The sequence below is a fragment of the Poecilia mexicana genome, unplaced genomic scaffold (assembly GCF_051168715.1).
Source record: "Poecilia mexicana isolate PSO_F unplaced genomic scaffold, ASM5116871v1 scaffold_16, whole genome shotgun sequence".
In the NCBI taxonomy this organism is placed as follows: domain Eukaryota; kingdom Metazoa; phylum Chordata; class Actinopteri; order Cyprinodontiformes; family Poeciliidae; genus Poecilia; species Poecilia mexicana.
In genome coordinates, this window is record NW_028263385.1 from 3654230 (window position 1) to 3681916 (window position 27687).

Sequence of the window (27687 nt, forward strand, 5' to 3'; positions counted from 1 at the left end):
TCCACTAAACTGTAGGGCAGGTCAAGATGTTGATGAGTGAACAAAGGCTTTTGGAAGTAAAGTTAGAAAAAAAGAAGAGGAGGTTTAGAGGAGGCACATTTTCACTTTTTCTTGACTTTTGTGAAATAAAAGATTATTATGTATTAAACTTTTTTGAACTCAGGTTAATATTCTCATACTTTCACAGAATTAGATAATTAGCACAAAACTGAACTCATTCAGATAAACAATTTAGTGCTAAAATCTACTATCTAATCAAGTGATTGCAGACCTCATTGATACACATTCTTCCAACATGTTCTCATTTTAGGGTAGATTGTGTCATTTTGTTTTGAAGACATGCAAAAAGTAACAGTCTCTTGCAAATGAATATGTTTTCCACATACTGTCATGTAATAAAAACAATCGTTAAGATATTTTAATGTGATATTTGTGAGAGATTAACACAAAACTAAGCATAATTGGTTTTTTGCTTCTAGAAAACTAGTTTTAAAAATATATTTTACTCTTGACTTTTATGTTTAGAAAATGCCATAACTATTCATCATCTCTAATTCAAATGAGCAAATATTTCCTTGATTCACTACAAGAGTCCTTTTCCCTTTCTGTTTACTTTTAATCTTATGTATCTGCAGTCATCTCATTACATTTCACATTGACCTTCCCACCATATATAATTTTACGTTCTCTTTTTCAGGTGGTGAGAGATGAAATAAAGGAATTAAATTATTTACACTTTTGGGATAGGAGCTGAGTTTTGGATTGGATTATGAAAATGGAGGAATCCCTGCGGCGCAGTAAGATCTACCCTTTCTCATTAATACTGACATTCACACCTTCTGATGTTTCAAGGCTGCACCTGTTTGTACTTCAACCCTTAAAACGAAATCAGTAATTTTGGAAAGCTTTGACATTTATCCAGCTCAGTTTAGTAGAAATAATTCCAAATGTTTTAAATATGCAAACATCTGTGGCGTCTGGCTGGGATTAAGAAAATGTGCAGATCACCGGCTAATGTGGGATGTAAGAAATCTGACATGGTGTTAATATTAAAAAGACAAACCAGGTAATTGTGTGGAGCACATGGATGCCTTTAGAATATTGTATTTTATTATGGTGCATGATGGAGCAGCTGTTAGTACTGTTGCCTTGCAGCCAGAAAGTTCATGGATCAGATCCTGGTCTGAGGTCTTTTTGCATGGAGTTTGCATGTCTACCCCATAAATGAATGTGTTTTCTCAGTGTACTCTGGTTTCCTCCCAGTTCAAAAACATGTTTTTCCGGTTAACTGGTCCTTCTAAATTGCTTTTAGGGGTGAGTGTTTGCATGGTTGGTAGTTTGTATTTTGTGTCTCAGAGCTGCTTTATGATGGACTGGCAAAAAGTCCAGGATACATCCCACTTGTATGGATATGCGAGTATATCCACTGGATAGACGTAAAGACAACAATGCAGGGTTTTCAAAATGCATTCAGGCGATCTAGTTATGTTTCTACCACTTTACGCATCTAGAAACTTACAGTTTTCTCAGTCAATCTTTGAAGAATAATTCTGGTTCAGTTAGATTTTCTATTTTTAAATCTTGCTGCAGATTCACAAAGGTTTGAGCTTTGACTGGACCATTCTAACACATGCGTAAGCCTTGATATAAATTGTAGTTTATTGTAGCAGTCACTGTATATTTAGGGTCGTTGCCCTGCTAGAAAGTGAATCCCAGCTTGCAGTCTTCTGCAGCCTCTAACAGTTTTTCCTCTGATACTTTTCTGTATTTAGCTTCATTCATCTTTCCATCAACTCAGACCAGGATCCCTGCTGAGGAAAAGCATCTCCACAGCATGATGCTGCAGAGTGATGTGCAGTGTAAGTTTTCCACCCAAAATAGAGCTTTGCATGCAACCCAAAGTTTCTACTTTGACCTGGTCTAACACTTTCTACATGATTCCTCTGAACCTTGGGGCAAATTGCAAACATTTATTCATTTATTAAAATTTTTTTAGAGTTAATGCAAATGTATTGAAGACAAATGGAGACCACACTTTTCAGTTTTTTTTTTATTTTAAAAATAAAATTCCTTCCACTTTGGAATTATACATAATTTTCTGCTGGCCTATTACATAAAATTCCAATAAAATATATGACAAGTAAAAAAAAAAATCTGAACAGTTTTTTAATTTTCAGAGTGGCTAAAACTTATACCAGATTGTGGCAAGTTTTAGATTATAAGCATATTTCTTACAACAGTATCTTCACTCTAAGTAAACATCCTGCTTTCATGTTATAAATCATCAGCAACTGGATGGTTTCTGCAGGATCTTGGTGAGGTTTTTAGGGCAATATAACAATACATCACTGCACATGACTAAGGATTTAAAAGGCTGTGGAGTGTTTTGAGGACATAAATCATTTCTAGTAAAAAAATACTGGTTTATGATTGCGGTGAGAGTGTGTCCGTGTCCTCAGCAGAGGTTAGTGATAGCACTACTTCTATTATGTGAGGCCTGCGTGCACCAGCATGGTTTGTTATGAAGAATTTGAAGTAGGACTGGCCACTAATGTAGACATGACTAAAGCATTACCATGCTGCACTTGCAGAAAATTTCTGATTGATGTTATTGCAGTGCTCCAAGCAGAGGCTGATACGTGTATTGCATCTTGCCAGCACAACTAAAGGAAAAATATTCCGATTTCCCCCACAGCCTAATAGCATTTTGGTCCTCTCTTCTTTGCAGAATTGGGGGTTTCCAGCCCAGAATGTCAATTGTTTTTAAGGAAACTTTTTTACACAGTTCCAGCTCAGTTTTTATGCATTTTTGTTCTGAATAGATATTCAAATGTTTTATTATTTTAAAACAAAGTAAAAGCAGAGGAAGTCTGTGATGGGAAAAATACTTTGTCACAACAACATTGACAACTGCAGTGTACCAGCAGCAGGAAACCAAGGAACATAATGATAGTTCAGCAGAAAATGGAGGAGAGAGAAGTTATTTAATAAAGAAAGAGGACCGGAGGAATAAATTTGTATTTTCTTGTTAGTTAAACAGAATGGGGCAAAAAGCAAAGCAGAGACGAATGAAGAAATGTTTTGAAGTTCAGATCACACAATTTGCTTAAATGTGTTGATTTTCTGCTTTGAGTTAAAGCTGTACTAATTGATTTTGATCTTTTAGCCAAATCTGGTCAAGACATGTTAGGCTTTACATGCAAGTAAAGCCTAACATGTTCATGATAAACTGACATGTGAGGGTCAGTGTCTCTTCAGGAGGTGATTAGTTTCCCTTTCAGCACAGAGGCCTAATCTGGTCTCTTCCGGTGTCCCACTTCAACTTCTAAAGACGCGATAATGCAATTAAATAATCCAGTTGCCTCGTTTTAGGTCTATCCATGGAATGACACGACAAGTGTAATCAGCAGACACTTTTAGCCTCTTCTAATTCAGAATTTATTTAGGAAATGTGACTTAATTCGATCTTCATGAAACATAGCCAGTGAAAATAAAGTTTACATGTGCAGCTCTGACTTTCAGCTTCCTCTTTTCTTCTATTTGTTGTGTTTACACCAAAGAGTACCCTCTTAGAGACCCCCAGAGTGCAAAATGCTACTGGGCAAAAGCTGCTTTAAATGCTGTAAAACAGAATGTACAACTCAGCTTCTGAAATATTTATGAGTTTAAGAACATTTTTGCCTTGGAAATACAAAATATGCTCATCTTGATTTCTTTAGACTGATGAATAACTTTTAATTTAAAGTTAAAAATATGACATTTTAATGGATATTAAAAGGTCATATTTTAATACGACATCTAAATTTGATAGAAAATTTTAGATATGGGGCTGCACAGTGGTGCAGTTGGTAGAGCTGTTGCCTTGCAGCAAGAAGGTTCTGGGTTTGATTCCCAGCCCCAGTCTTTCTGCATGAAGTTTGCATGTTCTCTCTGTGCATGCATGGGTTTCCTCCAGGCACCCTGGTTTCCTCCCACAGTGCAAAAACATGACTGTCAGGTTAACTGGCCTCTCCAAATTGCCCCTAGGTGTGAGTGTGTGTGTGTGCATGGTTGTGTGTCTCTGTGTTGCCCTGCGACAGACTGCCTACCTGTCCAGGGTGTACACCTCTCGCCCAGAACGTTAGCTGGAGATAGGCACCAGCAACCCTCCCGACCCCACCAAGGGACCGGGGTGTAAGAAAATGGATGGATGGATGGATTTTAGATACGGATTATAGCTGCTCAGGGTTCAGCAGATAAAATGTTATTCTCAATAAACACCTCAAGACAGACAACCACAAGCGGAAAAATTGTAGGTAGTAACTAGTTACACTTAGTTACATTTACTTGAGTAACTTTTAAAAAAGAAAAAGTACTTTTAGTGGTAGTTTTACTACACTGTACTATTTCCGAATGCTCTACCCAAATGAAGAGGAACACAGAAATATGTGTGCTCACTGAAATTTATTTGTAAGCTCCATGAGAGAACTGAATTTGAACTGAATTTTGAAAGGGAAATTGCATAAAATGTTTCCTGTTTACCCACAATATGTTATTTTTCATAAATCTATGTGCCTACAGAATTTGTGCCACTGGCACGTTGAGTAGGTTGAGTGGACAATGTGTCCCCTGTAAACATTTAACTCCCACTCCACATTTGGCTCAATGAATGTGAGCTATAGCATAATTTCATTCCCCCCTTCCACCCATCTGAAGAAATACACTTTTGAATTTCCAACTGTAAGTGACAACAACATAATAAAGCACCTGACATCCGGCTATAACTTTAGGCTTTGGCCCCCATCTGGCTGAACCTATGCTTTCTGGAAGCATGCCTGTTCAAGAGCCATGTACAATAATGTTAAAGTGTAAGAAAAACTGCCAACTATTGTGACAATTCCTTAAATAAATATGTATATCTTATAGTTTAAAATATAAGATTCAGTACATTTATTGAATAAAAACTGCATGCTTACTAGGAAAAGAATGTATCTATATACATTTTTATATGCATACAAGTATACATATTTAAAAAAAAGCAACGACTTCCCAACCGTGACAAGAGCAAAGGCCCTGAAACAGGATGTTTGTATTATGACATTAAGGGAAAAATATTGAGCAATATTTAACAGCAATCATGCATATCTTTCTAATAATGTGCAGCCCAGTCATAACACATATAATCTGAGAGTTTAGTTAAACTTCATTACATAATTATAGGAAAGTTCACAACAATTTCCCCCTTTTTGTTTGATTTTGTTTGTGCTGTGGTCATAAACTCTGACAAGATTTTGTTTGATTGTTTGTTTTAGTATTTAGGGTCATTTTAAATAGTAAAATAAAGTATGTAAATCGCCACAGGGCTCAGTGAAGTTCAGTTCCTGCACATTCTTATCATAGGTGTTTTTCGCATTTCCCACCAGTCCGGTGGGCCATGAACGCAGCGCGGCGCTGCCATGTTGTTGTTTTATCTTCAGCGCAGAGTTTCCAGCTGCTGTCGGTGTCTGCGGACACGGTGGGCACTTATTCAGGGAGACGCGCTCCTTTACGGATATTTCCTGGAGTACAGCTAAACATCGAGTCACCGCAAAAGTTACCGCACCCCAGGAGCTACCGTCGGGTATGTACTTATTTTTGGCGTAAAAGTTGTCTCTGTTGACACTTTACTGATTGGCCAATGCTTGTTCTGTGGGTTTTGGGCTACTTTCCCCCCACCATTCATGTCTCTAAAAATCCGCTTCGTGGTTTCAAAGAACTATTCAGGGGGTTATGAAACCGGCGACTTTTTTGTGGTCGAACCATACAAAAAGAAAAAGTTAGCCTCGGTTAAAAAAGCGAAATATCCGAGGCGTTCGGAAGCTAACATCTGAGCTAGCTAGCTAATGCTGACAACTGACACCACTTTGCCCAACTTTGTGGCTTGGAAAGTAACTTAAACTGAGGATTGTGTCGTGGGAAGTCGTGAAAACTTCTTGTGGTGAGCTGGTGGGTCTAGAGATTACTATTACTCGCTCATTCAAGGGCAGAGCTGAATGGAAACTGTCCTCAGGTCAAAATATTTCCGAATGTAAAAAAATATATCTTGAAATTTTATTGATAAATGCTTTCCATAGCAGAAAAATCTTGGGAATATCTCAGGCCTATTTCAGTAATCTGTAAGGTCAACCGGTAAATCAGTCAGAAATTCAGAATCATTATTACGAAGTTTTAGAGGTTGTGTGAAACTTTTTTTCTACCACAAAAAGGGAACTTTGTCATGTCTTCACTTCTTCTGAGTCAGTTTGGGAGTGGAGAAGGATTGCATTGCTCTACATTCTCCATTACTATTAGCCGTTCTTTAAAATGCTGGAGTTAGTAGAGGGTCAAAGTTCATTCATACTTAAACAGTTGTAATGAGATCATTATCTATTTATAGCAATGTGGCTTTTAGTTTAAAACAGGATTTTCTAATTCCATCTAAGAAATAACTTTTGGATTGCACTTTTGGGAATTTCCAAAGAAGGTGCTTTTTTTTCTTGCGTTACAATGCTCATCATATTTTAAAAGCAGTTTGTAAATGGTGCATTTCTCCTCCCACACTTTGAAAAGTGTTGCACTCAAAGTAGTCTTGCATGGTATAAGGAAACCAAAGCTGTTGAATATTGTTATGGCTTTCTAGTTTATGATTAAACTAGAAAGCCATATTTAAGGCTTTCTATAATTAATAATTATAGAAAGCCATTTATTTAATTACTCTTTCATCATAATACTGTACTACTTAGCAACTTTGTAGAAAGCATTCAAACCTCTCTAACTATTCCAAAAAGTGACCTTTTTCTTTTTTTGTTATAGGTCTGTACATGTTTTTAGGGTTTTTGTTGACTCTGATGTGAAAGCATGCATCATTCTTACTCATGTCTTACTTATCATATTGTTTACTGTAATATATTTTTTGTTCCAAATTTTGATTTATCGTTGTTAGTATAAATTCCAATTAATGATGTTTAAAGAAGATGCAAACTGTCCATATTGTTGTGATTATCTTACTATTTACTCCTAACTGATTGAGTATCAATAAATGCCATTACATTTCATAAATATGTTTAAATGCAGTTACTGTGTGTAGTTTAGAGACACAATCACACTAGTTTTATGAGACTGGTGTCCTTAAGAAGGGTATTACTGCAATATTGCACAAATTTATTTTAAGATGGCAATATTGATTTGATTTGTTATTCATCTCTTTCCAAAACTATGAAAGTAAATTTCACCTGCTGTTTCAGCCTCTGCTGACTCACAAATTAAGCTCAGGAAAATTGTGAAAGCAGCTAGTGGTTAATTTAAATTAGTGGTTTATTGTTTTGCTGGTTTCAGGAAATCAAAAATGTCTCTTTTTTTTCTTTTGAATTGATATCACCTCAGTATTTGAATGTTAAACTGTGGAATGCACACAAGCAGAAAATCTGAAATACCCCCTTTACCTTACGGTTATTAGACTATTAGTACTATACTTCATCTAATAAAATCTACTGGCTTAAGTTGTAGCTGAAGTTGCTACTTGAAAGAAAATTCTCTCATGCTGTGCCTGGTGTGAAGTTTTATTCCTGTTGTCTGCAGAGCGAAGTCAGCCATGACGTGTTGACTGATTGCTGTGAAGAAATGGCAAAGATCAGGGGGGAGATTCATCAAGTCATCATGGACCTTTGTCTCATATTATAATGGAGACTTTCTGTATTGCAGGCTTTTGGGTGGCAGCCTAGCATGGTCAGAGTTGAAGTGGATCTGGGTAGAAAGTTGAACTTCAAGTCTAATATTTGATAATCTTGTTACTTGAGCTGAAAACATTAGGTGGGGGAAATTTGCTCAGGAAATGGTTTGTGAGATAATATCTTGTACATAAAATGTGAAATGTGTGTATCTAATGTTCCACGGGTGTTAGAAATCTGTGGGGGCTAGGCAGGCCTCTCCAACCTCAACATTATAATCATGCAGTGTGTTTTACTTGTGCAGGGGATTTCTGTTAGGCTGAGAGCCGTTATGCTGTGGTCACAAACTCTGACAAAAAGGCACATCGCTGGTATTTGACCTTTTTGCATGTAATAAGTTTCTCCTGGAAGTCAAAGTTCAGATGTGGGAACTACATCCAAATTAGCTTTAGAGCAATCCAGCTGTGAGTTGAATTGGGATTTGCTGACACAAACCGCCAATAATAGCAATTTTTCTCTGTTTTCTGCAGTGTTGTACAGTGCTGTCTGTTCCACTGGTTTAGAGAGATACAGACAATTATAAGTGCTAATAATAAGTTTGTCGCGGCAAATTTAGCTAAGTTGTTAATGCTCTGCAATAGGGATGCATAATATATCAGGACTAACATCAGTGCCGGCCGATACGAGTAATTAAAAAAAAAATTGTATTGTCGGATAAATAAAACTGGGCCGACTATTAACAACCGGTATTTATTTCTTTATTTCCATTTTGTTAATGTTCGTATCTGGAGGGGAAGTGGAAGTGGTATTTTTTTGGTCATGTGACAATGATGGAGATGTAGCACGGAATTGTGGGTAGTTTAGCTAACGCAGGAAAGGAATGGTGAAGTCAGCGATGTGGTTGTTTTTGTTGTTTTTTTTCAACGTGTCAAAAGGGTAATAAAACAAATATAATGTACCTAATGTCTGTCATAACAGCAACATTAAGATCAGCCTAAATTTTAAGACTGGTGCGTCCCTACTCAGCAGGCCTTTTGCTTTCAATAGCTCAAATTCGTAGTTCATTGTTTTTGTATTTCGGACCTTGAAAATCTGGTTTCTGAGTATTTATAAGACGCATCATAAATTCAGTTCCACTAAAAGTAGAAACTAATTTAAAAGTGTAACTAGGGATGCACTGTAGTCGTTAATTTTGGGAGATCGGCGATAAAGAAGACTGAATATTAGCTTCTGTCCATAGACGGTTTTCACTATAATGCACAGTGAAGAATATGTGGTGTTTAAACTATTAAAATATATAGTTAAGCCTTTTATCAGGTGGTTGTGGTTTATAACCCTGGAATAAGACTCTGTTAGTATTTGTTTATTTGTTGTCTGTAGCTATTTTATTAAAGTGACAGAGCTTAGCATTAAGACAAAATGTGATCAGAGGTGCCGTGCTCTCTCATGTTAGATTTGGTTGATGATTACATAATTAGAGCTATTTTTTTCACTTGTGGTACTAGGGGAAGACTCAAAAACTGCATCGTTTTGCATAAAGCCTCAGCTGCATTACTGTGGTTATCTTTAAAACAGATAATCCCCTCCCCCACGCTGTTTAAAATACGTCTGAGTTGGTTACAGATCCCATAAATCCCGACAGATGTTAAAACAACCATGCCGGGTCAAACGAGGACTGAGCATTCTGAAGATGTTGGGGATTTGCTTAAAGTTTTTACATAATTTATCTGTTTCTTTTAGTAATGAGAACAATTTGGACGCACAGTAAATATTGACTGGTATAAAGAAGATGTAAAAATAGCGGTTTGCTATTTTGCACACTTCTTTACATGAAGTGTTCAGAAACCAGGCAGCATTTTAGAGAAGCACTTTTAAAAGTCTCAGTTTCTGTCACCCAAAAAGCATTTTGCACTCCGACAAGTGATACAGAAGTCATCTGTGGTTGTTTGGACTGGGCCTAAATCAGCTTATATGAAAACTGCATTTTTAGAAATGTAAATTTTACATCTAAACAAGTCATATACAGGAAATAACTCTGACCATCTCTAGTGTAAGCTGGTCATCTGAGTTGGAGAAGTTGCTTCTGTGTTAACGAGTTCAGGGACTCCAGTTTTTTGTAAAACTGACTACTTTTATGTGAACGCAAGTATCTTCGGCTGAGTTATTTGTATAACTGTGAAACTTTCTTAGTAATCATGACAATTTTGACATCTCTTTAATCTAAAATAAATACATTTCTCTAAAGCTAAAGTGATGCATTAAAGATGAGCTGTAAAAATAAAACAACAACTTTTAATCTTAAGGTAAAGAATGAAAACACCATACTCTGCTTGGTGACCAATTCTGCTTTTACACATGCCTAGGAAATGGCAAGTTTCTGAAGAGTCATGTGTCCTTGGGTATTGTCACTATGTACTTCCTTAATCTACTGAAAGCAAACACCTCGGCGGGAAATTACTCTCAGACTGATTATTGAGAGACTTTCTCTTTGCAGTTTCTCTCCAGGGCCAGCTCAATCACTAACAAGTTACTAACTTGTTAAAAATCCACTTTATATGTTGAATAGACATTTCTTTCCTAGAAAAACATTATGAATAGACATTGAGTTTACTGCTGGCCAGTCACCCAGATCCTTGCGTCCTTTACTGGTAAAACTAGTTCTGCCAGACCTGACAGGGTGAAGCAAACTAAATTGTTGGACGAGTCAACATTCCCACCTGCCATGTTTTTCTCATTAGTGTACTTTTTTCTGTTCACCTTCCCAGAACAGAAAGTCTTCTGCTGTCCTGGGTAATCCAACCCCATGGAAGATTATCCAACAGGTCTTGGTTTATAAATAGATGCAGATTATGTCCATAAAGAGACCGTGTCACTTCCTGCTTGTCACAAGTAAACAAACTGATTACTTGATGGATAGGATGAGTATAATTGACACCCATAAACTGTTCTTTCTTTACTTTTAATTACAGTAACCATGACTGCCTGTACCTCCCTAAAGAGGAGAAAAGGAAGACTATAGATATTAGCTTTTGTTTTAGCGCAAAGACGGTTTACACTATAAAGGTGTAACCTTTATTTTTAGAAGGCCTCAAGTATTTGTGGATTTAGGCTATTAATGGGTGGCTGTGGTTCCAAATATCAGGAGTCCAATGTATTTTAAAAATGCACAATAAGGTCAAAACAAATAAGCATGCATGCTTGCTAAAATTACTATTGACTTTACTGGTGGTAAAGTGATGAGAAAGATACATTTGAGATATGAGAGTTTTACCACAGGAAATACTCTGTCTTCAAGTTTAAACTAAACTAAACTAAACTAAGTTTGATTTAAGTTCTGATTTATTCAAGTAAACGGCAGCAAGTTACAGTTGCTTTGTAAGCTTTGTACTCAGCTGAGAAACAAATTTCCGTTACTAAAAGTTTCTACTTCAGGAAATGAGTCGTAGTTTGAAAAAAGTGAAAATGTTCTAATCTGTGGCATATCTAAAAAGCTGACATTTGCATAAGATGAATTCTAGTGAATAATGAAAGTTCCCTCTAATATTTCATCATTATCTTTTGTTTTGTCATGTAGGTTTCATTTTCTTTAATAAGTATTTGCTGAGGTTAAACATTTAATGTAATAAAAAATAAAACTTTCTAAATGTGTAGTATGCTGTGAGTGAAACATTACTTTATGTTTAACAAGTTTGTTCTTTCTACAAGTTCTGAATTTTGTGCATTTGAGTTTAGGGTGAACTAATAACCTATAGCTGATAAAAAAGATTTATATTTGTCATGATCCAAACAGGGAAAGATCATTTAAAATTTTATTGATTTATTTTCCTTTTAGAAAGTGTGAAGAATAAATTATATCTAATGTTAGTAGATCTGACTGCAGGAAGTGCTGCTGTCAAAAATAGACGGTAGCTTATTCCTTTTGCTTTTACTTGTCTGGTTTCAACTCTGCACATCAGGTAAAATAGGCCCTATTGGTTCAATGCATTTAAAAACTGCTGTTGGACTGTTTTTATACCTGCAATAAAAAAAACGCTGAAAGTAATTTGAGTTTTTCCTGAGGCAGCTGAATTTATTTCAGTTGGATTCCCTTTTTATGGATAAATAATGGTTTATATGATCTGTGTAAAAATGGACTAAAGATTAAAAATAGCAGAAAAATATGCTACTTGTTGCATAACCACGGCAACAAGGTGTTTATTTATTATTTTTCTGACACCTGGGAACAGTTGATTAGCAACTCAGAAGCTTAAATAGCATCTGAACTATGACTCCAAATCCCAGAGGACTTAAAAAGGAGACCGAGCAGAGCGAGAAGGAGGAAGTTTAAAGAGGAGTGGCAAAAGCAAATGAGGTGGATTAGCAACATATGATGGTTTCACCCAGGAAATGTTACTGTGGAATATCATCTCTGCTGCTCAGATGTGAAGGTGTTAGCATGTCATACAGCAACAGTGTTCAGTCAGAGGCCTCTTCAGATTCTGAAAACTGACTGCTACTGGAGAGTCTTCCTGCTCACAGCTTCACCGCCCACAACTTTGAAGATACTCAGATGTTATGAGTTATGACATTTAATTGACTTTTAGTATGAGTTGAAGCTAGACCTGTGATCAGAATTTATAGTAATCTGTGATGCACTTCATTTGGAAAATGTGTTAAAGTGGACGTAGTAGCATCTAGCAGTTTCTGATATCCACCTACTCATCATGTAAGCGATATTGACCCGTTTACACATGCTCTTGGCTAATTGGGTTCCTAAACTGCTCGCCTTGTTTTAAATCTGCCTCAACCTGCAGGAGTTGTTAGTAAAAACCTGATTTTCTGCCAACAAAAGAGACATCAGCTAGATTTTAAACAGTTTGATGTCAGGTTGCAGTTTCTTCAGAGTACCTAATGCGATTATTGTTGACAACTTAACAGTTAAAGTGTTGTTATAAGTTTATTAGATGATCATCTGAGCTGCCCCTAATCTGCAATTTTCAAGTATTAAACAAGAAATAAGTTCCAATTTACCTGGTAATAAAAGAAAAGTAAGATGAATAGTTAGGTGATATTTTTTTCAGTAAGGCAGATTCATAAATAAATGACAGAAGATTAAGCATACAATGTAAATCTTCCATCACCTTAAGCAAGTTATTGCTCATCGGTGAAAAACTGCTGATATTTTGTTTCCATAGTTTTAAAATCTTCTCTTTTATTAAATGGCTGATGCAATGTTTCACAACTTTGACTTTTACCTTGCGTGTTTTGTCATGTCCACTGAAAGTCAGATAGAGACTGATCTTAAAGTGAAAGAGTTTGATTTAGGATGGTGGTTAGAGGATATCCTGAAAATGACTGCAGATGACTTTGTCTTTTTATTTAGAGACGAGTTGTTGTTTTTTTATCTTTTAATTGATAGTTTTCAGTGATTCCTTCTCTGAACTACTAATTATGTGCACTGTGGTCTTTAAATATGTTGTTTTCCTCATGTGTGTTTGAGACTTTGGATTTTTATTCTTTAACTTTGAGCTGTTAGAGGTAACAGTATGTGATCAGACGCAGTGGTGATGACCTGATTTTAACATTTCCCCTCCTGTATTAGTGGAAAGAAAAAGAATGGTAATGGTTCTTAGGTTTGCGTAAATACAAGTGGAAAATCTGACATTTTCCTGTTCCTGTGTGTGTAAGATTTTGTTTGCTCTTCAATTTGAAGTTTTACTGCTACAGTTTCCAAATAGCTTGTCCCAGCACTTATTTCAACTTTTCATGAGATGAAATGTTTCCTCACTGCTGAAAATCTATCCTTTCAAGCCTACTAGATAACTCATTATGCTACTAGAAAGGCCTAATTCTTGTCAATGTATTATTTGTTCCAACTATGGCCCAATTTTAAGAAGTAGAAATCAGTCTACAGACCACTCTGCTTATAGAAAACATATTAATTAATATTTTGAGACGAAGAGCTGATTTTGCTAGACGCATAAATCTGCTGCAGAATTAATATAGCTGGCACAATGTAATTTGTTAAATATTGACTAGAATCTATAAATGCTTAGTTTGATCAAAATTAAGTCTTGTAAAAGAAATTAATTAATAAAAACAGAAATTTGCACAAAAAGTGCTTCTTGTAATGTGTTGTAGATGCACCTAGGCCCATTACCATTATAGGCTGTGCTGGACAATAACTTGTCCCAGAAATTATTACGATAAATGATAATATTGTCATTTTGAGACCTTATGCAAGTAGTATGATGACATAACATTACAAATTAGGACTTTTGTGATTATCAAGCTCATGTTAATTTATTCTGTGATGAATTGTTTTATTGTTTATTGCGACAGGCTTGGGTGCACCTTAACCTGTCGGACGTATTTTCTAGTATAGTTTCCTGGCAGCTACAGCGACTCTTGTTTTCACAGTATCAATTCTTGCAGTAGATTAGCTTCAAATCTTTTTATCCTGGGTTCATTCCCACTCTGCCCGGCAGTTGTGTAATCCTTTTTATAGACGTGACGGGATGTTGTTGACATATAGCAGGAGGGCTCCATGTTCAGGTCAGACTCTGGCTGATAACACTGTCCTGAAGGAGACAGTCCTCTAATACTGAGTGTCCTTGTCTGAATAGTCAGAATAGCTACATGTATGGGAACTCCATCTTGAAGAATAAAATGGTGCTAATTCTCCAATGGTTTATCTTTATTATGAGTTTGCAGTTTAATACCAAAGTAGCTAGCAGCTCATTAAAAAACTATAAATGACAATAGCTTTGTTTCTGTTACAAATGATATTCTGCTAATGTTTAAAACACTCTACTTCACAATTACGGTGTTTCTGTTCAATAAGAAATGCAATTAAAATCACACGTGAATAAACTTGTTCACACAGTAAGTCATTTAAAATCATGACGCCAACAGATGTAAACACAGGAGATGTATTCATATTTTAGCCACAAAACTAGCGACTTGGGAGCAGTTTCATATGTGGCGTTTTGGGGTAATTTGAATTAGATAATTTATAGAACCAACACTTTTGAGTGACAAACTCAACTTTTGATTAACTGTGCAATGTTAGTGAATATTGCATATATATTTGATTCAATGGTGTGGAGTACTTCTGCATTAGTATGAAGGCATGTTGGCTTTGTGATGGACACATGGAACCTAAATTTCAGAAGTGGTCAAGTCATTTTGACAGTTTTTTAATAAAGTAGGTTTCAGTTTCAAGCATCCAGCATGATGAGATGAGTGAATCTCTGAGTTTTAGTGCAAACAGCCTAGCAGTTAATTTAATTAAGTGTAGTGTTTTACTGCTTCTTGTACTACTTGTCGAGCTAATATCAAAGAAATTCATATTTTTAGAATATGTTTTATTTGATTCTTATGTCTACAAGCTAATTTGTCTTAAACTAGTTATCATTCTGGACCAGTAAGTGTGTTTTACTTAATCTTGTATTGATGTATTTTTAAAATATTGAGCTCATATGTTGCGGACAGCCTACAGAAACACTTTTTCCTCCCTTTACTTCTGGTGTTTCCCATGATTTCTCTCTCTCACTCTCTCTCTCTCTCTTTCTCCCTCTCTCTCTGTGATTCATTGCCTCCCTTTTTCTCCCAGTTGGGCAACACTGTTGGTTTAAGTTCAGGGTCCTTGACCTGACATTATAGATTTACATTTTCCAAAGATGGGTGGTTTTAGTTTTACTTTTGCAAACCTCTCAGATGTATTATTTGTCAAACCGATTTTCCTAAAGAGCTGCCTGATTGAAGTGCCTCTTTTGACTTCACCATGTCAAGGTTTTTCCTGTTAAAATAGACCTGTGGCATTCCGCCTGTGGTACGTTTATGAGATTTTATTTCAGACTCATAAAAGTCCAAATCAATTCCAGTAGATGAAATTTAAACCGTTTTTCTGTCTATGGAGGAGCGATTTTATGAGCATAATATTCCAGCATGTAGTTCTACACCTTTTCTGCTCCCAGTTGTTGCTGCTCAAACTTCTCTTTTATTGAAAACTATAGATCTTATGACCCGACGCGGATAATATTACTCTGCAAATGTTGGGTAAATTTTCCTGAAGACTGCCTGTACAACATTACTGTGTGCTGACGTACTGCATGGTTATTTATAGCAGGTGATACTACGGTCTAAAGCATGCCTGACAAAATCTCATGTGGGGGCTACATTAAAGGGACTATTTTGGGTAATAATTTAAAATTTACCTGCATTCAGAGTATCTGCAAAAAAAGGGCCAGCAAAGAATGTTTTTTTTTTTTTTTTTCTAAGAAAACAGTTTCAGGTTGATAAGTCAATGATTATCTTATGTTATAGATCATAAATTGAATCTTTGCTGACCTTTTCTCTCCTCTGTTGGTTTGGGAATCTTAGTATTGGGTCAAAAAAATTGACTTAGCAGAGTAATACATATACGTAATAAGATCTTAGGAGTTGAACAATGAATACTTACAGAACTGTTCAATAGACAGATCATCAGGAAAGCTAGTGCCATTCCTGCTGAAAGTTGAGTTCCAGTTTCTGCCTTCAGGCGTCTGGCTCAGACTTCTTTGTATGAAAAGTAACAAGTAAAAACACTCCTTTGTTCCTTTAGCAATTTATCTTTTAAATGCAGGTCAAGGTAGGGGGACTCGTTCCTGACTGTTTGTTGACTTGTGTTATTATTTGTACCATTTATTACTGACATACACTGCTGTATTCTTCCTATCGTGTGGATTTATATTTGATGTCTTTTTGGTACAATTTGTTGTTTTTATATACTTGCTGTAACATTACTTATGTTTCAGTTTTTATTGAGGTAGGACTGCATTTGAACCCCCCTAGTTCAACATCTACAATGCTTTGAGTGATCAAACCTGAGTGGATATCTCTGAGCTGAAAGTAGGTTTGTTAAAATTATTTTATATGTAAGAAGGGGTAAAACTGGACTGAACTGCTGTACAACAATTACAGATTTTTCAAGGCAAAGTTTGGGATTTGATAAACCTTAACTATATTTGATGATATTACAAATTGATCCTTTGTTTTCCCAACAAATATGTCTAAAATGTTAGGTGCATCCCTTGTTTTTACTATTAGTCCCTTATAATTTCCACTTCTCTAAAGGTTTGTGCAAAATACAGACTAGTGAAGTTGTGTTTTCTCCCTCTTAACTCTAAACTAAGTCAGACCAAGCTGGCTAATGACCTCTGCAACAAGCTCTGTCTGCACTTAAATCTATTGATGCGTCTATTGATATATATGAAAAGATCATTGATGTGTTCAGAGTTTTGGTGGGGTTGGAAAAGTTAAATTTGGTGGATTTTGCCAACATAGCACGAGACAGAAAAAAAAAGTTTTAATCCCCACAAAGGGGATCTAAAGGCTAAGCTACACATTCCCCTTGCCTTTTTTACAAGCATCCATTGTGTAAAACTTAATGATTGTTGCTCTCTCCTTGGGGTATTGTGCTCATCTTACTGTGTGCAGTGAGTTGAACAGACTCCTTATACAAGCAAATTTGAATTTTCAATAAATCCTCAGCAGAGAGAAGTAGTTTTATCATCTGTTCTCCTCCGCACCATGTTGCTGAAAGGAAACCATTTACATGAAAGTACAATTAGTGTGTTTCCTTTGCTATAATGAGTTGTCCTCATAACAAGCCAAAGGTCTGCAGAGACTGTAATTATAGATGCTTTAAGTAGGAAGAAGAGAGTAACTGAGTCTCCCTTCAACTTTCCTAATGAGAATTCTCAACAGAATAAGGAACCACAGGCAATGTAGTAATTATGAACAATGATGTTATGAGTCATTAAGTTTTATTTTTTTTATTTACATGATCTGAAAAAATTGTAAATTAGATGTTCTCTTCCCTGGTTGTGTTTAGTAATGCCAGCTCTGTTATCAGACCACATGGGACAAATTTGCTGATTTTAAACTCCTTGCAGGCCATTATTTAGTCTATTGGATTCTCAAATCTGCCACCTTTTCTGCGTGTCTTCCTCCTTCTCTGTCTACCCATTTCCTGCCTGATATGATGCAAATAAAGAACACTACTGTCAGAAAAACCTGTAATTAAAAAATAAATTATACACTGTTTGTTTCTATCACAAACATCTGGAACATCTGGAGCTTATTGTACAAAGAATGATTTTTCATGAAATCAAGAAAATTACAGACAACATGGACATCTTATTCAATAGAGACTTCAGTCAGAGGCTTAATTAGAATGACTGTAATACAGGCTGCTACAGAAGATCTGACTTGCCAACAGCCATTAGCATCTACAACAACTCTGACAAAAATGTATATTTCCCTCTGGGATTGATACATTATTTTGGAAACTGAGAGAGGTAGAGACAGAGAGAACAGTTCTGATAAATTAATTACAAAACCTATTAAAATTGAAATAAATTTGTCCCACAGTGAAACCACTAAAAATCCAGATTGGAAAATAGTTGTGTTCTAGTTTAGCACTTTTTAAAATCGGTTTCCTAAAAACTGTTGAGGTCCTGTGAAAATATTAGCTGAAATTAATAACAAGGCATGTCTAAATCTGAAATATTGAGTTAAGTAATGTGCACCTGCTCAGTAAGCATTTCAGAAATGAAATGTAAATGATTATAAAATGAACAGCTTGAGTTGCAGTGCTGTTTCCTCCAGTCTACCAGAGTATAAGCTACATCTATCTGTCCAGTTGGCCACTGATGGGTAATCGATGTATTTATGTTCTCAAATGATGCAGCAGCTGGTAACTTGTAGCTTCCCAGACGGCGGTGCTGGTACATCCAAGTAAGCCTGCCTCCTCTCCAGCTGGCTCAAAGGCAGGAAACCCACACCAAGTCCCAACGTAATGCAAATAAATAATTGCTTGTGGCTGTGAAGGTTATCTCCTGTGTCCACCACTTTGACGCTCATTGAGCGGATTCTTATCAGTATAGTGTGTTAAATCATTAAAGCTGTTCAAACTTAGAGTAGAAATGTTTGGGAAACATTTGAACACAGGTTAATTATAAATACATGTTATTATAAACTATGTCAGCATATTTAATCCACATTAATATAATCTTTCTCCCAAAGCCAACAAATTCTTCATCTTTAACTGCTGTAGATTATGAAGGAAATCACATGTCATATACATGTATCAAAGTAAAACATGATTTTTGAAGATAAATTGAAAACCATATGTTTTTCTGTCACTGTTTTAAGTTATTTAAATAAGGTAAACATCAATTAAGTATTTTTTTCTACAAGGATGTATAAAAACTTGGTAGATCCAAAACTTAAAGAGTGACTGCCACATTAAAAGAAAAGCACTTCATTTGCATTTGTTCTTTATTTGAGAAGAAAGCTTTTGATATATTTGGTATATTTTTAACAATAACAGCAGGATTTGGATCACCGTTTTCCTTGAAAACTCTTGTTTTATTTAGCACGGTTAAGAAAATAAGTAAAAGCAGATTTGACTCCACCACAGTTGGCTTTTGAGTAAGAATAATTGGATTTACTGAATTTACTATTTACTGAAATGAAAAGGAACCAAAAAGTGACCCAAATTACTTTTTTTTTCTTCTCAAAAAGCGACCTGTGTCCGACTTTTTTATGGCAGTCAGAACGGCCCAATTCTGATCTTTTTTTTTTGTCCGACTTTTACATCATTGGTGTCATAATTTTTCATCAGAGAAAGCCAGTTGAAGTAAATCTGGATGTAAATAGTCAACCAGACTTCTGTGCAGAGGTTGCAGTCAATGTGCCACAAAAGGCCATCGATATCAGTTGCACTTTCAATTTTTCCTTTGTTGCTTTGTCTTATGATCTTGTGACGATACTGTCGGCTCTAAATAAGTTTAATATCAGTCTTTACACGGCGGTGTCCATTATTCCGTTAACGTATACTGTATGGTGTGACATCTTCGGTCTTCTGCACATGCCGATCACTTTGGGGCTTGTAAACCAAGCACAACAAATAATATTTCAGTATATTAGTGTAGCCTGACTTGTAACATATTGTAACACATTTTTTCTTTATTTTTAGTTTTGATTATTGCTTAAATTATATGAGAAAGTTGAAGACAACCATTTCCATTAACCTGCGAAAACGTTTGTTTTTCTCAGATCCTTTGTTTGAATATTAATTTGAAACAATATGAACGTCCTTTACGTATTTTTTTTTTTTTTTTTACTGATCTGGTGTGTCTTCTCTGTCATCATCACTACTCGGCAGAAAAAGCTTTATTTTTGCTGATGTATTCTGCCTTTTATTCTCCTCTGCCTTGCTTTGATTACTGCTTTGGGAGACTCCACTCTGTATTTATGGCACTCTTCCTCCCTGGAGGCTCCTGCTCTTTGTGGCCTCCGCTCTCTGCGGATGGGAGCAGGTTGCCCGGCGCTGGGCAGCCAGCCCTTGCTATCAGGCTGGATGTGTCAGCAGCACCACTGTCCTCTCCAAGGCTTTTAAGGCAGTTCACTTGCTCACTTTGGGTTATTAGTGTGCAGATCACTGTGGAGTTGGCCCAAGCTGTTCTGGCATTTGCTGGCTAATTAGCATAGTTTCTTCTTCTGGAGGTTTTTAAAGGGCAGGGAAGGAATACGGTTACACCAGCACATTACTTTGTGTTACAGTTTTATTGTTTGTTGAGGAGCAGCCAACCCAGCTTTTAACAAACTAGTGCAAATCAAAAGTCAGTTCATGCGTCAGGAAGACTACTCTTACAATTAATCTCTGGCTGTCATTCACACCAACCCTGTTTAGTCCGCTTTAATCAAACTTAGTTTGTACTAGTGTACAAACTAATTACTACTGCACAATCGCATTTCCAATAAAGCAAACTCTAGTCCGCCTAAAAACTTACGTTTTGTTTCGTTTGAAGTGAACTCCAGTGCTGTGTGAATGTGAACACCAAGTGGAGACTGCTTCAAAAGCAGACTATAGCCCACGGCATCCTGGTTAAATGCAACCAAAGCAAACACGTGCGTCTAGCTCTAGCGGTAGAAATGGCTCGTGCTCTGTTTACATGTCATTTATACCATAAAAAACATTCTCAAGCTGTTGCTGTTTTCATGCAGTAATTCATAGAGGTCACTGTAAGGAGCTTAAGCTGCATAGCAAGCCAATGTCGGAGTCAATTTAATTGCAATGCTATTAAGATGTCAATAACATAGTAAACATTGGTTTGCAAATGCTTATCAAGCCCATTAAACTTGTTCATGTAATTATAAATTGAAAAATATATTTTTTAATTTAATGTATTTATTTGTTGAAGCAAAATGTATATACTTTGCTTTGTTTTTATTTTTTTCAAATTAATTAGTCAACAACTATTTTATTCCATCTTAAAATAACAATAACAATGTCAAACACTGATAGCTGTGAGATAATTGAACAATTAAAGATGTAATTTGTTTTTCAAACCAATTACCTTAGAAATGACCTCATTTAGACCAGTTCATTCAATTTAGCACCATAGATTAAACCCTATTAACTTATAATAGTTAATATTATAACTATTATAGCTCATAGCAAGTTCCCAGCTATGAGCTGGGAACTTTGAAGTTCCCAGCTCATAGCTGTCTGTAAAAATTTGGTTATTTTGAAGCTCACTGAGACTTGGGAACTACTTGATCTAATTGAGATGTTTTGTTTTGTGCATTTAAGTTTTCCTTCTTGACCTGCTGAGTCCTGAGGGACACATCGAGCTCTGTTGGACCTGAACCGCTGTCTTTGTCCTCCTGCTGCTCTGAACCGTCTCTATCTGCCGATTGATCCTCAGCATGTAGTGCAAAGTGCATTTGGAGGCTTCTTCTTCTTTTATCTGTTGCATTTGTTGCCTTCTTGGGTACAAATCAGATGCTTTTGTTGTCTTTGATCTTTTAAAGGTTGTGCCCTTTTTTCTTTTTTCATTTTTGGGCTCTAATATCTGTCCGTTCTACAGGAGGTTGAACAGACTACAGCTTTAAGTTCTGCTGCTCTTTATTGATAGTTTTACTCAAGCTGAATGCAGAATGTTGGAAACTAAATGCATGAAAAGAAAAAGAAATTTCCACAGCAAAGATAAATGAAAACCTTTAAACTTAATCCAGAACTGAATCTTATACTTGTGTTGTTTACTGGCATTATCGGTCTGCACTCAACCCTCCAGAGTTGCTGGAGAGACGGAGAGCAGTCACCCTTTCATTACTGTTGCCACTGACCTTTGACCTTGACAATGCTCCATTGTGCTTTATTGAAGAAGAATCCAGCAGTTGTGCTGAGTTTCCAGTTAGGTCATAGCAGAAATTGCAACCCTTCAGTCTTTTATTCTTGTTTTTTTCATGGAGTTTTCTCCTAAAAGTTTCAAAAACTGGGCATTTCAGAAGCAATATAATATACATAACAGCTTTTATCAGGAAAGAAAATGTGCCTTTAAGAAATATCTTAGCAATAACAAGAGGTTGAATTAGGTGGTCCGGTTGTTAATTAACTTAATTAAATTGAGTTTATTCATGCCTCAAATTAAAATAAATTTAGCAAAACACTATAAACGGGTTAAATTTATATGCAGTAACATCCAAATGGAATTCAAATTAATCCACTTAATTTCAATTTAATCTAATTAAGTATTCAAATTTAGATCTAATAACATACTGAGCAGTTTGATTCTACTCATATTTCAGTACAATTAAATCCAAGTTCTTATGAAGGCAAGTGGTAAAAAATTATCTAAGGAAGCATTTAAGTGTTGTGTATTATTTTTCTTTTTTTTTAATCACGTTAACTTTTTTATCAGTGAAGACAAAGTGGATCAGATCCAAAAGTATCTTCAGTTGCTGAATGGTGAGAGTATTGGCACTAATTGCCAAACTTGATTCAAAGGCAGATCTGCTCCGAAAACAAGCAAATAATCTGTAAGCACTCACACAGCCTGTCATCATTTAAATGTAAGCATTTTCAGAAAAATGCATATATTTATGTAAATTATAGCCATGGCAAATGGCGTAACATTCTCAAAGACCAGAGCTGTTTTAGTCAGAGAAAATTACCGTTAATTTTTCTGCAGGGGGAAGAAAATGGAGGAGATCAGATCACAACCATCCCCGCCCCTGATTAAAAATGAAAGATCTTTTTAAGGAGGTGGAAATAAGCAAGAGGTCATCATAGAAATGATATAGCACTTGGTTTTGTTAAAAAAGATGCTACAAAGAAGTTAATTATATCTTTTTACATGTACATAAAATGCTCTTGTGATCTGCATTAGTGTGACTGTGTCCTGTTCCGTGTCACCAGAAATCTCCAGACGACGTTTCAGAAAGTTGTCATGATGTTCAGCATAAAACAGGTGGCCAGCTCGACCTTATTTCCAAATAGCTATAACTACACGTACGAAGTCTCAGTAAATTAGCATTTTCCTTCTGATCATAATCTTTATATATCGACAATATTACTTAAGAGCTAAGCTAGGCTAATGCTAGCAAACTTCCTCTCTATTTTGATATGACTCTTTGATAATTTGGCAAATATTTTGTCCGTAATTTAGCCTGTATAAAATTTTGATAAATAAAATTTTCCACAAAATTTAGAGCTTTGTTTTGAACATCGTCCTTTTTAACAGAACATGAGGGAGAACTGAGTCTCCCTAGTCAGAGACAGGAAGCTACAGAGACCAACATAATTGTAAAGGTTGGAAAATTAAATGTGTTTCTTTGTTTTGTTTCCCCAGCAGGCGAGGCGAAGATGGTGGACCGGCTTGCTAACAGCGAGGCCAACTCTAAGCGGATCGGATTGGTGGAGAGCTGCTTCGGCGCCGCAGGCCAGCCCCTCGCCATCCCCGGTCGCGTGCTAATCGGAGAGGGCGTCCTCACCAAACTCTGCCGCAAGAAACCCAAAGCCCGCCAGTTCTTCCTCTTCAACGACATCCTGGTTTACGGCAACATCGTCATCCAGAAGAAGAAGTACAACAAGCAGCACATCATCCCTCTGGAGGGCGTCACCATCGACACGGTGCCTGACGAGGGCGAGCTGCGGAACGGTTGGCTAATCAAGACCCCCACCAAGTCCTTTGCCGTCTACGCCGCCACCGCCACGGAGAAGTCCGAATGGATGAACCACATCGGGAAGTGTGTGAGAGAGCTGCTGCAGAAGAGTGGAAAATCCCCGACGGGCGAGCACGCCGCCGTCTGGGTGCCTGACTCCGAGGCCACCGTGTGCATGCGCTGCAAGAAGGTGAAGTTCACGCCCGTCAGCCGGCGCCACCACTGCAGGAAGTGCGGTTATGTGGTTTGTGGGCCGTGCTCAGAGAAGAAGTTCCTGCTGCCCAGCCAGTCGTCCAAGCCGGTGCGTGTGTGCGAGCATTGCTACGGGATGCTGTCGGGAAGCCTCGGGCCGCGCTCGGAGTCCATGAGCCGGCCGGGCGCCAACTTCAACAACAACACCCTGTCGGACGATGACGACGATGACGACAGCAGTGACTGAGGAACGCCCAAACCTCCACAGGACTCATCTTGTCTCGGCACTGAGGAGAATATACTCTTCCTCTCAAGATATCACCTAATTATTTTGTTATTTTCCTTGTTTCTTTGATTGAATCTCGATCCAAGAAGAGGATTTTTTTTTGTTTGTTTTTCAGGATTCCTTTCTATGAACATAAATGATGGATTTCCTCCTGGAAAAATTAAGTTTCTGAAACAGTAAATCATCATTAAAACCTGGAACTAACTGGGTGACCTGCAGAACTCTGGGATTAAGTCAGACTGTGCATCACAGCTTCACCTTGTTCTCATGCCTCCTAATTAGGCTAATTCACTACAAAACAAAGGTGCTAACGAGATATTCCACCTGCACAGTCCCCTCAACTTAATTTCTCCTGAATAGTTTCTGTTCTTCATTTTTATTTCATTTATACAACCTAAACTACAGTGATAATTAGCAGGAAACTGAGTCTTACCCCCCCTAGCACCTCTGTCAGCCTTTCTAACAGATTATGGAGTTTTCTACTCTTTTTTTTGTAGATTTGTCCTCAGAAAATTATAGATTTTTCTGTTTATTATCTGATAAAATGTAGATGTCACGCTAAATGTAGAGATTTTCTAGTTGAACTAACGCAGTTGCTTCTGACAAATCAGCTAAAGTCCCCAAAACTAACTCTAGCCTCTGCCTGTACGTCATATGGTGCCTTCTAGCAAACCGAGCTTATGCATAAATGAAACAAAGCTGCAAGAAAAATAAAAAAGTAAAACAGGGAATCCATGATGGGTCAACTCCTGAACACCAGGCTGATTATCAAAGGAAGGGTGTTGTGATTGTTCAGGAGCTGGCACAGTGCCTTGTTAGTCAGAGGATGGACAAAAAAAGTTTGACTTATGCAGACAGTCCTCAGGTTTCCCAGACAGAAAACTCAGTAAAATGCTGCATGAATCAGATTTTGACCAGAATATTTCACTGCTTCCTTGCGGTTCTAGTTAGTTCTCGTATCCACGGTTGTTGGTTGCAGGTTTTCTGAGTTGCAATCAGCCTCCTGAAACTCACCCGCCTGGGAATTCCTGGAATTTGGACCCAGTATTACCTCATGGGTGGAGTTCTGTGGAAAACAAAAGGAAAACATGACGATGGCTGCAGATTTTACTTAGCTGGCAAATTGCTTTTCGGGAACTAACGTTCAAGTTTCTTTTGTACCTGGATGAATTTTGTTTTTCTTTTTGTGTTTTGATTGTGCATGGAACAGATTTAGTCTAACTTCAGTTTGAGTTAATAATGACCTGAGATGTGTTTAATTTAGTGCTCTAAAGAGAATAAACCCCCTCTGTGTAGTTTATTTAATTAATGAATGAAAACTAGTAGCTTGCAATAATCAGGAAGGGGTTTTTTCCTGCTTACATATGCAATTCCTCTGTGATCTGAGGTATTCTGGAATGAAAGACAGGAAATCAGAGCAGCGTCTTCCTGCCTGTCCCTCCTCCCTCCGCTGATCTGAGGTCAGATGAGTCAGAAAACAAACAGCCGTCCTCTGAACTCCACTTCCTTCCCCTCCGTCGCACCACTCTGACTTTCCAAGGAGCGGCCAGAGTCACATGGCGCCGTCATGTGATCAGGGACCGAACCTGGAAGTGAAAGAGGGCTGGGTGGAACCAGGACTACCTGTCCCAGCCTGCACAAGCGTTCATCTCATTAGTTCTCAGAGAGTCCTCAGGAGAGTTTCATTCCTCTAACAGGAAGTTTAAAAAAAATAGAAAATGTTATAATAAATGGATGCTGAAGCTGAAAAGCAAGGAGGAGGAGACAGATGTCTTTCTGCATTTCTGAAAAAAAAAATGAATAAAAGTTAACATTAAAATACAAGATTAACAAAAATATCAAAATCTTACCAGTTGTGCTACTTCCTAAATAATAGTCTTGAAGATGATTGCAAACAAACATAAATGTCATTATAGCTGCAGGACATTGGCTCAGAAAGTGTCATAGGTTGAACAACACTTTATCCATCCTGACTAAAAATCATTTCAGCCAGCTGTGAAGCGAAGCTGCACATCAGGATCAGCCAACATCTTTCTTGATAAATACATAGATTCCTATAGAGTTTTGTAATATTTGAACATTTTTGTTTGCTAAGCTGAGTTAGGATGAATAATTGTACTGTAATTTGTCTGTGTCTTCAGTGTTTCCATCATTATTTCTCCTGCCTGTTGTTGGAATGAAACTCATTTGAGTTATGATTAGAAACAGTTCCGGGGAATATAAAGTTTTATTTGCTTTAAATTCAGATGATTATTTTTCATTTTAAACTGAGCATCATGTGTTTTTTTGATTGTCTATACTGAGTCGGCATTAAACACACCGCTTATGGCAACAGAAGGAACAAAGGGATTTTCTTATTTTTGTCTTGTTATAGATGTAATTTTTGTGTTGCTATGGTTAAATGGCCACCTGTGATTGGAGGAATGAGCAGGTGTTGATCACTAACTAGCTGTGCTTTATAGTTGCTGTGGCTGATGTGCTGAACCCAGAAGCACCGAGTCTGGCCTCAGGTTTGCTGTGGATTGCACTTAAAAAGCCGACGCATGGACTGTGGTCCGGGTCGCTCCTGGACCATCCTGTCAGAACCGCAGCGACTCTTTGTTTTGTTCCTGATGATTTTTGTACATGTGTGGAGATTTGTTTGGATGTATTTTAGGTTGTGCAGTCCTGATCAGTACCAGAATTTGTCTATGCTCTGCTTTTTTCTTTCTGCTTCCTTTGAGCTTTTTCAAACATGGTTAGCATAAAAAAACACACCAAGTAAGAATCTTTATAATTTAATTCTCAATTTACAGCCAGCATTTGCTGGATTTTACTGGTTTATATTCATGACATTCAGAGGTTTAAGGGGTTTTATCCTAACCTGGCCAGCTTGTTCAACCAAAGTCCAACAGGTTTGATTGGAAATTAAATGTTTATTTGATGCTGAGGCATCAGAGTTGAAAAGAAATTCTTCCAAAATGAAACAGCAGAGCAGAAATCCGTTGGCTGCCTGCAGCACCCACACACATCCAGCCATTACCTGAGTAACCAAGCTACATGAGTGCAAACAGGTTATCTACCAGTTTACAGTTGAGTGATTGTGCAACAGAATAAAAATCCAGCAGGGGATCATCTAAATGCTTCCCGATGGCTCACATTTACAACGCAGTTAAAATCTCTCCTCTTACTGATTATGTATTAAAGGTTTCTGATTACATTTATGATGTGTTCTCTCCATTTTTTTGTTTTGTTTTTTGTTTTAAATGCTGCAGCTTTGATTAAGACAATGACGCATGTACACAAATTGTCAAGAAACTTGATTTTCATTGTTTTGTGGAGGGTTTATTTTTAAAAAAGCTTGGGATGGGGGCCACCAAGAGAACAGAGAAGGTTGTGTTAATAAACATTAAACAAGGATTTTCTTCAATCTGTTTGTTTTATTTTTTCAGTGCTGAAAATGTCAAAACTCCCAAAGGTTATAAATAAATATCAGGATAATAACAAGGTGTTCCTGTAATATTCTGATTAATGTTGAGCTTTTCCCCCGAACCCACATCTGGAGGTTCTGCATGATCATCGGTCTGA

The 27687-nt window shown here is 37.0% G+C and overlaps 1 protein-coding gene across 4 annotated transcripts; it reads left to right on the plus strand.

The window, feature by feature from the left end:
* Window positions 1-5411: 5411 nt before the first annotated feature.
* plekhf2 (pleckstrin homology and FYVE domain containing 2) lies at window positions 5412-27519 on the plus strand. 4 transcript variants are annotated; one of them, XM_015000627.2, is made up of 2 exons: window positions 5412-5599; window positions 23333-27519. In XM_015000627.2, exon 2 carries the CDS (start codon window positions 23344-23346, stop codon window positions 24079-24081), a length of 738 nt encoding a protein of 245 aa, XP_014856113.1. In that variant the 5' UTR covers window positions 5412-5599; window positions 23333-23343; the 3' UTR covers window positions 24082-27519. The 4 variants fall into 4 exon arrangements, with proteins under 4 accessions (XP_014856113.1, XP_014856112.1, XP_087869779.1 ...); XM_015000626.2 differs by having other exon boundaries at window positions 5414-5599; window positions 23330-27519; XM_088013653.1 differs by lacking the exon at window positions 5412-5599 and adding an exon at window positions 5622-5964 and having other exon boundaries at window positions 23330-27519.
* Window positions 27520-27687: the final 168 nt, after the last annotated feature.